The following is a 16,096-nucleotide window of genomic DNA, read 5'->3' on the forward strand; positions in this document are numbered from 1 at the left end:
GGGGAGTTGAAGAATCTTTTGTTATTTCCCAGAAAGAGCAGGGGATACCTTGGCTCATATTACCCCTTATTTTGGGTCACAGGGTCTCGCCGTGGTGAAGGTCTGTGACATTGAGCTGACAGAATCAACAACATTTTAAAGGTGACCAATATACGTATAGCCACTGAAGGGCACCTTTATACTCCAGGCAAAAACACAGATTGCCCACTCAGAAGGTCATAGGAGTGCTTATTCTGTAATAAAACTGTAGAGAAACAAAGTGTTTAATGTCATCTGGGGCACAGACTGAAATGATTTATAACAGAAATGCTTTTATGCCCTTCATGGCACTAGCTAAAAGTGATGCTTAGTTTTCTCTTTATTTCTCTATTTGTTTAGAGGGTGTTTTCAGGGACAAGCATACACGCACTGAGGCAGCTCCTCAGCCTGTTGTGCACTTTTGTGCATGTGGTAGGGCAGAGAGTCTTACTGCCTGATACAGCCTCCTGGTAACATCCCACAAATAAGTCAGTGCCACTTCAGATGACAATAGCCCTCCACCAAATCTGCTTGTGTGTGTGTGATGAGGGGTGGAGTGTGCTTGTTTCAAAACGCTGAGGTCTCCTCTTCCAAAGAGAACTTGCCTTGCCAATTCTCTCGAGAGCTGAGACAGAGAGGCAGACCACAGAGATACCTATCTGCTCTTGGGAGCTACATATGTGCTGGTGTTCTGAGCAGAAACCTTTTATTTTTTTTCCTGAAAAATCAAGTGAAGCGACATGATAGGTATCTCTAGAGCTCATGCATGAATCTGTTTGCTTTTCTGTTGTTGCCAGTGGAATAAAAATATATCAGGATATCAAATTGCTGTAGAAATACCTTTGAAACACCTAGGTTGAGGTCATGCAGCTCTAAACATTGCCTTTCTTTTCTTTCTGCTTTGCTGTTTGTATATAGCTTAATCATACTCTTTGTCTGTCTGTCTGTCTCTGTCTAACATCCATCTGTCCAGTTACCCCCAGCTCTGTAGCAAAGCACTGACTTAAAGGGTAACTTTTATTTTCCTGTGAAATCACAAGTTACGATGTCCAGAAGATCGAGAACTGTGAGAAATTGGACTTGTAAATTATTTTTACGAGTCCAAATAGCCATGGTGTTCCCAAATAAAAAGATAAGTTAATCTTTTAGATGACTCTGCAGGAATTCTGCCTCTGAATTCTGTTGGAATAATCATCCCAGCAAAGTCTCTTGAGTTTCTCTAATTATTACTTCATCTGAGGATCTTGCACCTTTCTTGAAATCGAGTGATCAAGTGAAATACCTTTCTCCCTCGCCTCTCCTCCCTTCCCCTCCCCCAGGACACAGCCTGTGCTGATGTTTACACAGATCGAGAATGCAGGTCATCTTTCTCCCATGCCATTGTCTCACTGCTTTGTCCTATATGTATTTTATTGTTCCTTTATGATGCCTATTAAGGGCCTTTGTCTTCTTCTGTGCTTCCATGAAGAATATTTATGACTTTTACAGCATGCTCAGGGATAGACCATCAATAATTATTGAGGAAATCCAGAGACGTCATATTAAAGCAGATTTTTGCATACCCACGGGGATTTGTAGATATTTTCAAGCTGGTGGAGTCTGTCTATCTGCTGTGCATGTTTGATGAGAGGAGGTTCACTACTCAGTGGAATTAGGAGAGACACAGGAGAACATGTCCTTACTGTGGTAAGACTGCATTTGGGGCTGTAGTTTGAGCAGGATCCCAACCGAAGCAGTCTCCTTTTGCTTGCATCTCAGGGAAGATGTGGTAAGGTTTTAAATTAGCCAGCAAATTCACACTTTTCTTTAGAACAAATTCATATTTTTTTGTTCCTCTTGAGTTCCACAGGGCATGGACTTGAAGACATCAGAGCATCTAGTAACACTATTACAATATTGAACCGCCAACTTACACGCACGCAAGCAACTCTCTGAACAACCTTTGGTGACCTGCATCTTCCCAGAAAAGTGTATTACTTGACCTGTGCAAAACTGTCATTGTTGTTTGTATCACAACAGCGTGCAGAGGTCCCATCTGGGACTGAGTTTTACTGGGCTACGAACTCTGCAGGCACATGTGAAGAAACACTCTGTTTTCAAGAGCTTTTCATCTGATGGGAAGAGTACCAGAAAAATGGTTAAAGTGCTAGCATCAAGTTCTCCAGCATAGCTTTTCTGGGTGACTTTGCACAACATATTTATTCCTTCTGTGATCTGCACAATAGAGAAATAGTCATTTTCTACTTCTCCGGGGCATTGAAGTTGTAAAGTTGTATGGTGTTCAGAAGGCACTAGACATGTTCTTGTTGCGAAATCATGTTTGGGGAAAACAGATGAAATGAGAAATGGATATTTATGGAAAATTCTCCAGCAAAATTATTTCTCCATTTTGAACGAAAAATAAATTTGAAATATCAAACATGTGTATGAAAAGTTCAGAAAGGGGTTAGAATCATGATGGTAATGGGAGATATTTTTAATAGAGATTAAGTTATTTTACTGCACCAAAAATGTACATTTTTAATCAATGTTTGTAATGATTTTTTTTTTAAATTGATCTTTCAGAACATTTTTATTTGTTCATTAGAAAATTTAAGAACTTTTAAAAAATTATTTGTTTTTAAAATTCTGTGTTCTTTTAATCTAAGAAATCTGTCAAAGTCTCTTGCACACAGTTTGCGTGAATCTCAGTCAGTGCTTTATCCTAACAGTAGCTGTCCTTTGCCCTTTCATCCTCTCTCAGAGACAGTCTTTAGACATGAAATTCTTTTAATCCCCGAGGTCCACTGGTAGCCCCAGTTCTGACCAGAAGGTGCTGCACTGAGGCTTTCTCTTTCTCCACCTCCATGTGTCTGTGTCTCATCTAGGGATGACCTCTAGGTGCTTCATATGTATCCCAGACTAAAGGGAGGGAACGTTTATTGATTTATTTTTTCCTTTTTAACTTGTTTCCTTTCACCTGCCTCCACAAGTGATGGCTACACTAATTTGTTCACAGGCCATTAACTTTAGAGTGCTGCAAGAATCCATGCCGGCCTTTGCAAGAAGCTGCCATTCACCGGGTTGCAATCCTCTCTCTTGCTCCCACCTTATCTCCTGTGTGGTTGATGTGGCTTCTGTTTTAATTTCAGATGATGACTGCACCGACTCCTTCACGCCCAACCAAGTGGCCAGGATGCACTGCTACTTGGACCTCGTCTATCAGAGCTGGCAGCCCGCGAAGAAACCGGCTCCTATTGCAATTTCCCCCCAGATTGTGGCTCGGACCTCCACCTCTGTCACCCTGGAGTGGTTTCCACCCATTGATGGCCACTTCTTTGAAAGGTGATCACGCGCTGCTCTGTACTCTTGCACTGAATTAGATGGAAAGGGGAGAAACAGGGGAACAACCCGGTGCCCCACTCCAGGAGCACAGCTTTATCATGTGCTGTGCTCAGTCTGGATTAAGGCTCTTTCCTAGATTGGTCATACTGAGGAGGTTATTGATCTGTTTTCTGCTCTTCCTTTCTCAGCCTGTAGCACTCAGTTGAGGGCCATTGATTTGACATGTAAAGGGCAAATCTTTTTCCATATGTTATGGGAGGAATTTTCAATCAACGATTCTGGCCCTGTGATTTCTGCTCACAAATACCTTTGGGCTTCGGCTCTGCCTGCACGTTCTTCCCTCCTCCTCTTGCATGTTTCCTATGCAAGGACAAAGTGAATCTTGTTTCTACTCCTGTGGCAACACAGAGTTCATGGATGGTGGAGTATCACAGATCAAGGGGGTGGCAGGACCGGGGAGAGGGACAAGTGCTGCAGCCTTCCCTGAGCTGCAGGTCTGAGATGGGAATTGAAGAAAGCAGAGTCAAAGACCTAAAACCCTGAATATCATGTGAGTGTCATCTTGCTGCACCCTGAGTAGAGCGTGTAGGTCAGCATATGTGTGTGTGTTTGTGTCTGATAGGCATGCAGCTATGTGGTACCAATAATGAAAATTTAAATGAACATAGGGCTCTGGACAAGAGTTGCACCACGTTGCAATTTGTAGCAGGAGCAACTCTACCCCCCGCTGACCCGAGCAACTGGGTATTTCATGTAAATACTCTTACGCAGCACTTGGATGAGCCGCGGGAGCTATGGCAGTCCTAGTAGAGAACTTCCTAAACGATTGACCTTCTCGCATTACCATTATCTCACCTTCCCTGTTTGCATTTCTTCTCCACTTTTTACTTTGTTATTTTACAGAGAACAAACCTCGAGTGTCCTTCAGGACTGTAGCAGTACGTATCACAGGAGGCCGAATTTACAAGCACATTAGCACCCAAAGAGCTGTCTCAGCACTGCTGCTTTGATCAGTGAGAGCACCTTGAAAGCCACTGCCTCCATCAGGGATGAAACTCCTTCCAGCACTGCTAGGACACCACAGCCATTTCAGTGGCCAACTTGCACTTCATCTGAGTAGTCAGATAGCTGTTATTTTCTGCTCAGATTATATTTTCCAGCTTTATTGCAGATTAATACGGGGAGGGCAATCAAATCATGTTAGGAGTTGATAAAGAGAGGTCTTGTGCTCTGAACAGTGTTTGCTTTAATTGCAGTTTTGCAACCGAATCCTTTTATTCCAAACGCGTGAAAAGGACTTATGTGAAGTTCTGAAAATTAATTCAGAATTTTTTTTATCCCATAATCATTTTTAGGTAAATTAAATTTCTCCAATTTAATTTAGATTTCAGAAGATACTTATTGTGTGTTAAATAAATACCATCTGCCTCTTAAAACACATTGATGCAGAGTTAATTGTTATGTAACCAAATAGTCTTTATTACATATTTCTTATAACTCAATCAATATGTTCTTAATAACCCCTAGTTAGTTGCTTCTTAAATAACATACAGTGGATAGCCTGCTAAATCTAAAATTTCATAACAGAGTTATCATATGTTAAATAAATAGTGATTTTCTAGAAAAGAAAAGTCCTTTGGGTTTTCAGATCCGTGTGCTCAGTGTTACTGAAGAGATTTAAAGAGACAGCCTCAAATACTTTGAGTCCAATTCCTTGTTAAAATGAGATTCCCAAATCTAGCAGATACAGAAATGTTGCTGTGACCATTTAAAAATGTCACTGAAATATATAAATGACCCTGTCTAAAACATGCCCAAATTTCTGATATATTACTCAAAACAAGGATGATAGTAGCATAATAGTGACTAATACTGGAAAAGCTTGCGTGCTGAACTTCCAGTACCGATGTGTCCAGCGCTGCTCAGTTAGAGATACATGCCTGTATCAATTTGTAAAATTGGGTCACTGTGCAAGACAAGTAGGAGGTAAAATTGGCCAAGTATAATCTTATCTGTGTGTGGGAATACTGTAAATCTTTGCAGATATTTTTACACAAAGTGCACACCATGGCCCAAATTTTACTTGCCTCACTTGAATGAATAAACTCATTCACTTCAATGGGACTATTCATGTAAAAAACAGAAGACTGATACTCAACTGCTGAGTGCCTTGGGCCTGGTTTCTAATGCACAGAGGCCCCTTCCATGCTGTTTTGACAGTGTAAAAGGGCCTTAAAAGGATGAATGGCTCTGGCTACATTAGCAAGTATTGTGGCCCAATATAAGTAGATCTCTAGCGCAAAACAGTTGCTAATGAAGACCTGACGTCAACACTGTAGGAGTTTTGGGGGGGTTGTTTCAGCCTGGCTCTGGCCTGGCCCCATGGCATCAGCAGTTGGAGCACATCAGGTGTGGTCCTGGCGCACATCTCCACTCTGATTTCAGGCAAAACTGTGTCCAGCTTCCATGCTCCAGGACTGCTCCAAGTGCTGTAAGTGGGGAAGATGAAGAGTTTCACTTCAAAAGCTTGCTCCTGATCCAAATTACCATGCTACTGTAGGCACACTCAGTGTAACTCAAGTTCCTTTTATGTCCCTTTTATTCTCTAGAGCTGTGCATAGGCAGTGACCTCTGCTTAATGAAAGTCAGGAAGGGAAAATTTAGCCTTGTGTTTAAAAATGTAACACTGAGCTGGCTGTGTCTGTGGGTGAGGTCCTGACAGGTCTTCGGTTGGAGGGAGATGAAGCATGGAAGTAAAGACCATGTGGCTTTTACCTGCTTAGATGCGACTTTGTCACAGGTGCCACAGTATTAGGTGCTTTTCTCATAGGGCCTCATAGGGTTCTAGGAATTACGTAATTAATTATGTGGATTTGGCGACAGATAGTAATGCTAACACTTAGTACTTGTACATTTGGAATTGGCTATCCTGTGTCCTCACACCTTGGCAAGAGTAGCTACATGAGCTGTGTACAGAAGTAAAATCTTCCTGACAGACCTTCCTTACCTGTTCAGTGCGTTCAGTTGGTGTCTGCTGTATTACTCTAGAGAGTTATTTACCTGCACATAAATTTGCCAACATGTGTTTGACCCTAAATTCCAGCAGCTGGTTGAGCTTCTAAACATCTCTAATAATCAAATATATCAAGAACCAGCATTTCTTCTTGTAGCTACTACACAGAGGATTGGAATACTTACCATTCTCCATCCTGCCATTAAAAACCAGCATGAAAAACGTCACATGCGCATATAATAATATGTAATAATAAAATAATAATAGAGCCAACAAAACAAGTGAAAACAAGTGAGAAAAAGAAAACTCTATTCATTTCCTGACCGCATCTATTAGATGCGTTCATCTGCTGTCGCTAAGCATCCATTCATGTGCCTCCTGTTTGATATGCGTAGGCAGGATGTAAACAGTTATTGTAATAGGACTCTGCAGCAAATACTGCTTGGACAGAAAACTTTGAATGCATCTGCTCTTCCAAGTTTTCATTGAGGTGACTGTATTAATTTCCACGAATCTGATGCTATCTCATTCTTAGCAAGCAAATATTTTGGTCAGTATGGTGTCCCAGATCTAGACGGCTGGACTTGATAATCACTTGCTTAAACCTCGCTGGAAAAGTTTCAGGGGAGAGCAGCAATTCTGAATTTCAAGTAAGCAGATACAATTTAGGCTGAAAACAGGCTGAAAACGTTTCTTTACTGAAAGGAATGATAGATTTTTACTGATTTTGAGTTGCCCACTGAACTGGTGCTGGCCCTGAAGAGAATTGTCTGTTTTTCACTAGGTATCTTTAGATTTTGAATCCACTTCACTGAAATATCATGCTGTAGGAATGAATTCCTCCTGCGCTCTGAACTTCATAAGCTGGAATTTCCCCAGTACTTGGCTTATTAGAAAACAGAGAAGGCTAGATTTTCCATTACCCTGCACTTTGGGGAGTCATGTGCACCGGTGTATAAGGTGTCAGATATGCTATCGTTCCTAATTAATAGTGTTTTGAACCAATTTACGCTCATTTTGTCTTGATGTCAGTGGCTGCATAAGGTGTAGGGATCTAGCTTAGATTTTCATAAGCCTGTAAATGCGATTCCATAATTAGTTTTGACATGCATGACTGTTTGTAGGATTTGTGTGCAAGAGTCTGCAGACTAAAAACTTTAACCCAGGAGTCATCCCCTGTGTAACTCCTTTCAGCCAGTGGAGTTACATCAGGGTTGAGTTTGGCTCCCAGATTGGAAAAGTAAAAAGAGAAGTTTGCTCATAGCCTTTCCCACATGATGCTCCTTGTGATTTCTCTTACCTCCAAGTCCTTGCTGGTAAAAGGAAATGTTTGTCCATAAGCCTACAGTTTTTTCCACCATGGCAGCCTGTGATGAAATTGTATAGCTGCTAATTTGAGTAAAAAGCAGTCCTAATTGTGGAAACTTGGCTTTCAAAGCCCTGTCCTCATCCAGGACCAAACGCTAATGCAGGAGTCTCTTTGTAGAGAAACTGAAAGATTATTATTGCAGGGACTTCTATCCTGACTATCGGTGGATGTGTCTGAAAAACAACTGCACCATAATTCTTCATTTTGATTTCTCAGTACCTTTTATTCTGGATTCTTGAATTTTTTTGCATATATTATTTAGGCAAGCTGAGTTAGACACTTAAACCACTGCTAAATAGACAGCTGACAAATGAAATAGGGAGGCAGTGTCATAGCAATAGTGCAGGTGGGTGAAGTGAGACAGAGAGAAGTTATTCGCAACATACCCAAATTTGTTCAGTTCCAGCGTTACAGATTGTGCAAGGAAGAGGAGGGCACCTTTGCCTCCCTTTTCTTTATTCTACCCCATTGCCACATTTTATTCTTCAGAGGTTTTCAGCAGGTGCATCCCTTTCTGCACTGTGCAAGTTCAGTCATTTACCATCTCTTTGTAGGCTGTGGGCCATATTGAAACGGATACGAGTTTTACCACTGATTTCATTCCAAGTCCCCCATTGACAATCCCTGCTTCCACCTAATTAAGCCAACAGAAAGTTGTCTTTCAAATAGATCCCTGTCAACAAATAGGAGACGCTAAGCTGTGGAGCAGCTGAGTTGTGTCGTCGCTACCACCAAAGGGAAAGGAGATCTCACAGCCTGGGAGGGCTGTGAGAGTAAATTTACAGTCCTGGTGTCCTCATTGAGGATCCAAAATAACTTCTGCCTGAGGATCACAGTGCCCTTCGCAAAGCAGTGCTGAAATAAATTGCACAATGGGAGATGGTTAAAATTTGCATAGCTGATTATACTAACTGATGACTCAAACCATACTTAGGTAGCTTAGGGAGTACACTATGTGTTACGCACAAATGGTATGCCTAAAACTTCTGTCCTTTCCTAGGTGCATTTAATCGTTAAGATAATGAATTTTTTCCTTTCGAGTAGGCAGCGTTCCTTAAAGCAGAATAATGAATTCTGAATAGTAAGCAATTTACTGGGATCAATAGCCACACATTCTGGGTCATACACGGTTCCAAATTTTGTGACCCCAAGGAACATAGGGCTGAACTGTGTGAGCTGCATCCTCAGCTGATATAAATCAGCCTAATGTTATGGAAGATACTAAAGTTACTCTAGTGTACATCAGCTTAAACCCTGATCTTGTGAATGTATTAGCAAAAATATTTGTGAATCAGCGTTTAACTGGGTTTTCCTGTTCAGCCACTTCTGCTGGTAGTACTTTCTTGACAGTAACTGGTATTAGGTGTATTGTGTAGGTTGGCGTTGGGCAGTGAAGTGCCTTTCTTAATGGCATGTCATGCCATCTGATGGCATGGAGCCGCAAGATGTTCCAGTTCAGAAAGAGCCATCCACTGGTGCCAGAGCTGCCAGATAAATCCAGTTTCCGCTGTGAAAAGGGTTAAGGACATGTTCTTTTCTTTATGATCATAACCCACCCCTTTTTGAGGCTTGTAATGGTCTGGGCTGTGATACACCTCCAAAAGCAGGTCCTTGCATTCTCAGCAGAGACGTGCTTCACAGAGCAGCTTTGTCTGATGTTCTCAGAGTCTGGGACTGTACCCTCTTCTCTAATCACCAGTAAGCCCAAGGCCTTCACAATCCTGAAGATAGTACAAGTTCAAGCAATAAGTCCATGGTGGGAGCAGAAATAGATCTGTAATCTCCTGAGGCCAGTTTCTCTGCTCTAACCACTGAGCAACACATTTTCTTTTGTCAGCGTTTGATCCAGTTGTAGTGCAGGGGGGGAAAAAAAAAAAAAAAAAAAAGAAGATATAGCTGGGCGTGATTTCACAGGTTGCTGTCGTTTTGTGTTGGATGGCGGACTCACAGATGCCATCTACAAGGCTGTTAGCCCAAACCTACAGAGGGTCAGTGTTAGAAAGCACTCCTGTCAGTGCCTTGAGAAAAGAGGGTTAAGTGGAACTGAATTCTAAGTCTTATTGCTTTTAATATAGTTGAATAAGCAGCTCATTCAGCTGTTACTAAGTTGGTGTGTTTTCCTGTTTTCCTGGCCTCCTAGAGAAGTGGGATCAGCATGTGATCTGTGTGCAGAAGGAAGAGTCCTGGTGCAATACGCCTTCAGCGCCTCTTCTCCCATGCCCTGCGACCCCTCGGGGCACTGGAGCCCACGGGAAGCAGAAGGTGAGTCACCTGGCTGGGGACAAAGACATGGCGGGGGAGAGGCTGAGACAGAGCAAAAGGAGAGTCACAAAGATAGTGGGAAAATCTGGGCGACAGTGACTGATTATACCTGTATGTAGCATGAACAAAACTAGAGGACAGATGAATAAACTGTGCCCTGAAGTAATGCCACTGGCTGAAATACCTGTGTGTTGGCCCCCATGTCCTGACCCTGCCCGTGAATTAAATGAATTCCGGGAGCTGAACCTGAATTTCAGAAAGCAGCGGAGTGCCAAGAAATGCTGACCATTCACATCTGCCAGATGAATTCCTCAGGGGAGCTGTTTACTCCTTCTACTCCAACTCCAGAAGTGAGGAATTGCATGTTATTTATGCGGGCCTGATTTCTGCTGCCTTCGCTTGCATTGAGTCTCAACGGGCTACACCAGCAGGCAGGCCGAAAGGAGCAGAGATTGCCCTTTGGGCAAGTACTCTACAGCATGAACACAGGCGACAATGTCAAGCCCAGTCTAGTTCAGGGTGTTTTGCAAGTCATGCTTACTGCTCCTCTTAGAGCGTGTTGAAGGGAGAATGATCTGCAGAGCTGTCGTACAGTGCCATTAGGTCTCCATCATTAACTCTCTTCCGTATGTATCTTCCATTACATAAGTAGGTGGATGTGGTAAAGCATATTTAAGATTATACCAGGCAGAGGTCAATAATCACAAATTGCAATTTGGAAAGAGTAGAATATTATTTCAATCCCTCCAGCACAAGCTATTCCTTTCAGAAGCAGCACACTCTGGGCCTAGACTTTGCTGTAAACACACAGGTGGGCTCAGTGAACTCAAAGGCCAATCCCTGGATTTTGCAAACTCATTATACAAATACCTTCTTACATTAAGGGCTTCTCTGTCCTGCAGCTAGAGTACATGGGAGTTATTCCACCAGGAAGGTTCTTTGTAAGCTAATATGGTGATATATGCAGTGCTGGCACCCAGGAGCCCTCCCTAGTCCTAAGATCAGCATGTGCAGCAGGCTGTGTCCCCACTGCGTGATGGGACAAGGTGTGTGGACAAGTGTCCTCAGCCCCACACGCCCATCTCCCAGGGTGAGGGCCCAAAAGAGGTTGCGGCTCACTCCAACTCACCCCCCCCAGTTTAGACATTGAAGGGCCCAGGCTACCAGGCACAGCGCAGTGCGCACCTGCCCCTTGGGATGTTGTTCAGGAGCTCTGTCCTGGGAAGCAGCGCTCTGGCTACGCGTGTGACTGGATTATCAAGTAAACAGGATTAGCAAAGTTTGGATCACATGCAGTAGTAGTGCAGGGTGGAAGGTGGAATTTCCACTTAGCCAAGGATTACAAGACTTTGAAACTTCGTTTCATTTGGAACAAAACCTGAAACTTTTGAAATTCTTCATGAAGGAAAATTAAAAACAAAAAGTGTTTGAGGCTGGCCAAAATGTTTTGTTTAGCTCATATAATTCCTCTTTCATGAACTTCAGTTAAATTATGACATTTGAAAATATCCCCTTTAGTATATAATCTAGGGCAAAAGCAACTTTTAATATCAAAATGAAAAGTATTTTAAAGTGCAAAAGTGAAACGATTTCTTCCAAAAATGTCAAAACACAATGTTCCAATATTGTTAGAACTTTCTTCCCATTTTCTCTTCCAGAATAAAATTTTGGCCAAACAAACCCAATTTTGCAAAGTGTTTTGATTTTGAAAGAACTGCATATTCCATTGAAATACACAGTTCCATCAAAATTTCTCCAGCGAGCTCTGATTTGAAAACTTCTAGATCTCACACGTCTTGCCAGCGGCATCATTCCTAGAGAAACTAAGCTACTCTAAGATTTATTACTCAGCTGCATTTTGCATTTAATTTCCTCTTCTTACAGTGTGTGCCTGCATGTTCTTAGCTATGAAGGGTGCAGTCTGATCTTTATCTGTCTCATTCAATTGCTGTTGTGCCATTGCTCTGGAAAGAAAATTTGGGAATCCTATCCTCTTACTACGTTACTAAGTTGTCTCCACTTCAGGGTAGAAAATATACCAAGTGTATGGTATTTGTTGCTCTGTAATTTTCTGTCATCACTACCACACTCCCTGACATTCAGGATCTCTGCCTATTTGCACTTGGTCTGAGTTACAAATAGCACAGTTAGATCATTGTCTGGCTTTTTTAATTGTCTATCTGTGAGTACTCAAGCATGCAAGCTTTAAATTCACTTTCTGCAAGCGTTCATGTGTGTAAATCTCCACTGCTTGAATGTTCATGGAAAGTGAATACAGAAGAGGCATAAGCATGGCCAAAATGAACTCATTTTAAAATTTGAGACGACACTCATGGAAAATGTTTCGTAGTACTCATCCAGCTTCTTACCAGAAAACCACATTTCTCACGTGTCTCTGAAGCAGCTCTGAACCTGGTTGGTCTGATTTCATTTTTCTGAGGTCTCATGGCGTTGTTATGCTGCACAGTTACCCCAGGTAGCTGACACCAGCTGTGGTCTTGCTGGTTTTGCTGTGGTTTTGCCCATTGCAAAACTCTGCCGTGGGGACTGTGTCCCTCCTGGTGCCCTGCTTGTGCCCGAGCATGGTGGGGCCCAACTGCCTGGGCTGAGATATTTTGTGATTCTTTCTCAGCCAGTTGTGCCTCTTGCACGAGGGGCTCTTTGCTCCTTGGCAGTGGTTGTGGGAAGGCACTGGAGATCAGGTGGTTCTGATTCACTCTTCACCTTCACCGTAGAGCAAGACAGCTCTAACCTACCTGGATTCTCACCAGCAACACCAGCTAGATAAACAAACCTTACAGCACCTCCACAACTTGGTCAAAGGGGTTTTTTATATATGAAAGGTGATTCTGGCTTGAACCCAAGTAAGTACCTTTGCTTACTGTGCAATATATGCATATATCAGTCAGTTCCTACTGCCTGGCTCACTATTGACTGAGAGAAGTGTGAGAATTAAAAAAAAATTGCTGCCTTAGGCTGCTCTAGTGCCCTGCCTTTTCCAGTGGCCAATATTTCACTCAAGAGCAATTCATTTTGTATTTGCAAGTGGAATTGTCTGTTGGACATTAGAGCCCCACTGCATCGTTCCTTTGTCTTGACCACCTAAGAAATGTAGCAGGTGAGTTGTAGTTGTGACAGCAGCTGCATTCCAAGATGCAGCAGATCCCAGCTGGCCTCCCCGTACACGGGTGTCCAGTCTCTGTCCATGTGCCGGGGCAATGGAGGGATGTTCATCCCAGCCACTTCACCTAACTGCGTGATGAAGGCTTGTGTTGACACACCAGGCTGTGGCTGTGGCTGACGCTTTGGGGGAAGCCTCCCTCCCAGCCTGCCATTCCTGCTCTCTAACCAGGAGATGGGATTTGGCTTATCCTCACAAACCTCACATGCACATTTTGTGTTAGGGAAGACGTGATGTTGTATGAGATGTTGTTCTATGACCGATCTTGCTGATGATCTCATAAGCCAAAGGATTTTCAGAACCTGAGTGCATGGGGGCAGAATAACTACTGCACCATTTCTTTTTATATACAAATATTTGTAATTTTCATAGTATTTGCCCATCTCTAGAAATCTAGAGTTACATGGAATAAGGTTTCCATCCTCTTCCACAATTAAATGAATGTTCCTTACCCAGGTCTAAGTGTTTGATGATATTTAAGAAAGAGGCTCTTTATCTCGGCTTCACTGAGGTTTTTAGTCTATGGATGAGTACAATCAAGCTCCCATTTTGGGGCAATGATCGGCATTAAACTCCCTGGAGGCTGAGTCCAATTCATGTAGTTCCAGGGATCACACCCTGATCTACCAAAACATGTAGGTTTATTCACTCTTTCAGTCTTACAAGAGGCCTTGAACTGGCAGAGGTAAATTTGCAGGAACCCAGGTGGAGATCACTTTTGAAAACATACCAGGCTGTGAGCCATTAATCAATTCCATTTTCCTGTCTGCAAGATGGCAGCAATAAGATTCACAGATCTTTCCAAAGCCCTCTGAGATACTAGGGTTAAAAAATACCTTCTTAGGGCTGCAGTCAAGAGCTTGCTGTGAGTCTGTGAGAAAGTCATCAGAGGGCCCAGCCAAGCACATGCAGATGGCAGCAAACATTGTGAGATAATGTGAGTCGAAAGGGGTATTCGCTGCTCAGAATGATTTTACGCAGTACTTCCAAGCTTGCCAGGGGGAAAAAACTTGAGCATGTTAAATAGAACTCTGGTTTTCTTCAAAATGTATCGCTGCTGTGGTCTCTCCAGATGCCGAGGTTAGTGATGTTCCTACTACTCTGTGGTAGGAGGAGGAGAGGAGGACTATGGGGTATGTGCGGGTGAGGGAGAAGCATTAAAAGTTGTTCATCTGCAGGACAATTGCATTGGGTCATAGGGAGGACTGCCTGAGATACCAGGAAATCTATTCTGCATCTGGGTTCATTTGGTATGAACAGGAGAATTCCTTGCGCTGTTTATCCTTGACAAAGGAGGCTCATTTCTAACACTTCATTGGATCACAGACAGTAAGACTAACCTTCACACATTGCCCTTTTCTCTTTAAATTAGTAGTGATGTCCTGTTTGTTCATGTTTGCCCAGTGCTTTATCTTGCTTTCTTCCTCAGTTGCAAACATCTGTGCTTTCTTTTTTTTTCTCTGCCTTCTCCATTTCTCTCCTCTTGTTACCTTTATCTTTTCCCTTTCTTCTTGTCTGTACTTTGCCTTCTCCCTGTCCTGCTTGCTCCCTTTTCGTGTGATTATTTGGGAAGGAAGAGGGAATTTATAGCTCTCACTGGATTCTGTTACCAACTGTTCCACCCATCTGACCTTTCTGGATCTTGCAGTCCATGACTCTGTGCCAAATTGTAATGTTACCATAGTATTTGGGAACCCAGCAAGCATTGTGGCTTTCATTAGTTTTTAGTAATACCTCCCATGTAGTTGAACATAGCCAACAGTGAGAAATGTAAAAGTACAAGTGCCTGTTGTTTCATCTCAAAAAGTGCAAAGAGACAGCTCAGACCTGTGCTCTGTGTGCCTCCAAAAAAAGGGGTCTCACACAATGTGCTGGATTAGCCTGTAAATTGTACAGGAGTTGCCCCTCAACAGCACAGTGCAACAGCTTCTTGGAATCAACAAAAGCTCTTTTCTTGTCTTTGTTAAAGAGAAAAAGGTTGTATTTTAGAGTGAGAGGCAAGGGAACAAGTAGGAGCACAGAGGTGAACTGAAGGCAAAATGACTCTGTTTATCAGGTAAAGTACCAAGTGGAAGGGGTAGAAAATATCATTGGCACAGGGGAAGGCGCAAGAAATAGGAAATACAGGACCAGATGCACTGGCACAGTGTGTGTTGTGTGGTGTCCAGTCCAGCTGGGCACTTAAACTGGTTTTGCATCTCACCCGGCCAAGGGACGTTGGCATTATATTCCTTCTCTCCATGCTGGCTGTGCCTGTTCTGCTCAACTAAATAATTAGTTTCCTGGACAGATATGCTCTCCTGCCACCCAATTGTCTTTCAAGACTGATGCCAGTGATAATCCATGTTCTCTAACGTCTTTTGTGCCCTGTCTTTGCTTCCTTCTTTCTCTCCAGGGCACCCTGATGTTGAGCAGCCTTGTAAATCCAGTGTCAGAACATGGAGTCCCAACTCGGCAGTGAACCAACACACAGTGCCCCCAGCCTGTCCCGAGCCTCAGGGCTGCTACCTGCAGCTGGAGTTTCGTTATCCCCTGACTCCAGAGTCCCTCACAGTCTGGGTGACATTTGTTTCCCCAGACTGGGACTCCAGCGGAGCAGTGAATGACATCAAGTTGCTCACCATCAGCGGGAAGAACATTTCTCTTGGGCCGCAGAACGTCTTCTGCGACATCCCACTGACCATAAAGCTGGATGCAGGACAAGTGGGCGAGGAGGTGTATGGGATCCAGATCTACACTCTGGATGAGCACCTGGAAATTGATGCTGCCATGCTGAGCTCTGTCCCCCACAGCACGCTGTGTGCGGACTGCAAACCCATCCAGTACAAAGTAGTTCGGGACCCTCCTTTCCAGTCTGGATCTCCAGTTGTCATCTCAAACCTCAGCAGGAGATTTGTCGACACGTAAGTACTGCTTACCAGAGAGTTGA

General features: G+C 43.1%; 1 protein-coding gene across 1 annotated transcript in view; it reads left to right on the top strand.

Annotated features, from left to right (window-relative positions):
- The window catches only part of PAPPA (pappalysin 1), a 183,306-nt gene that overhangs the window by 58,601 nt on the left and 108,609 nt on the right, over nucleotides 1-16,096 (top strand). Inside the window, exons 5-7 of the mRNA XM_074891148.1 lie at nucleotides 3,150-3,342; nucleotides 9,865-9,986; nucleotides 15,563-16,070. Of these exons, the coding sequence (XP_074747249.1) occupies nucleotides 3,150-3,342; nucleotides 9,865-9,986; nucleotides 15,563-16,070 (823 nt within the window). The remainder of the gene's footprint in view (nucleotides 1-3,149; nucleotides 3,343-9,864; nucleotides 9,987-15,562; nucleotides 16,071-16,096) is intronic.

This window comes from Strix uralensis, chromosome 21, assembly GCF_047716275.1.
Source record: "Strix uralensis isolate ZFMK-TIS-50842 chromosome 21, bStrUra1, whole genome shotgun sequence".
In the NCBI taxonomy this organism is placed as follows: Eukaryota; Metazoa; Chordata; class Aves; order Strigiformes; family Strigidae; genus Strix; species Strix uralensis.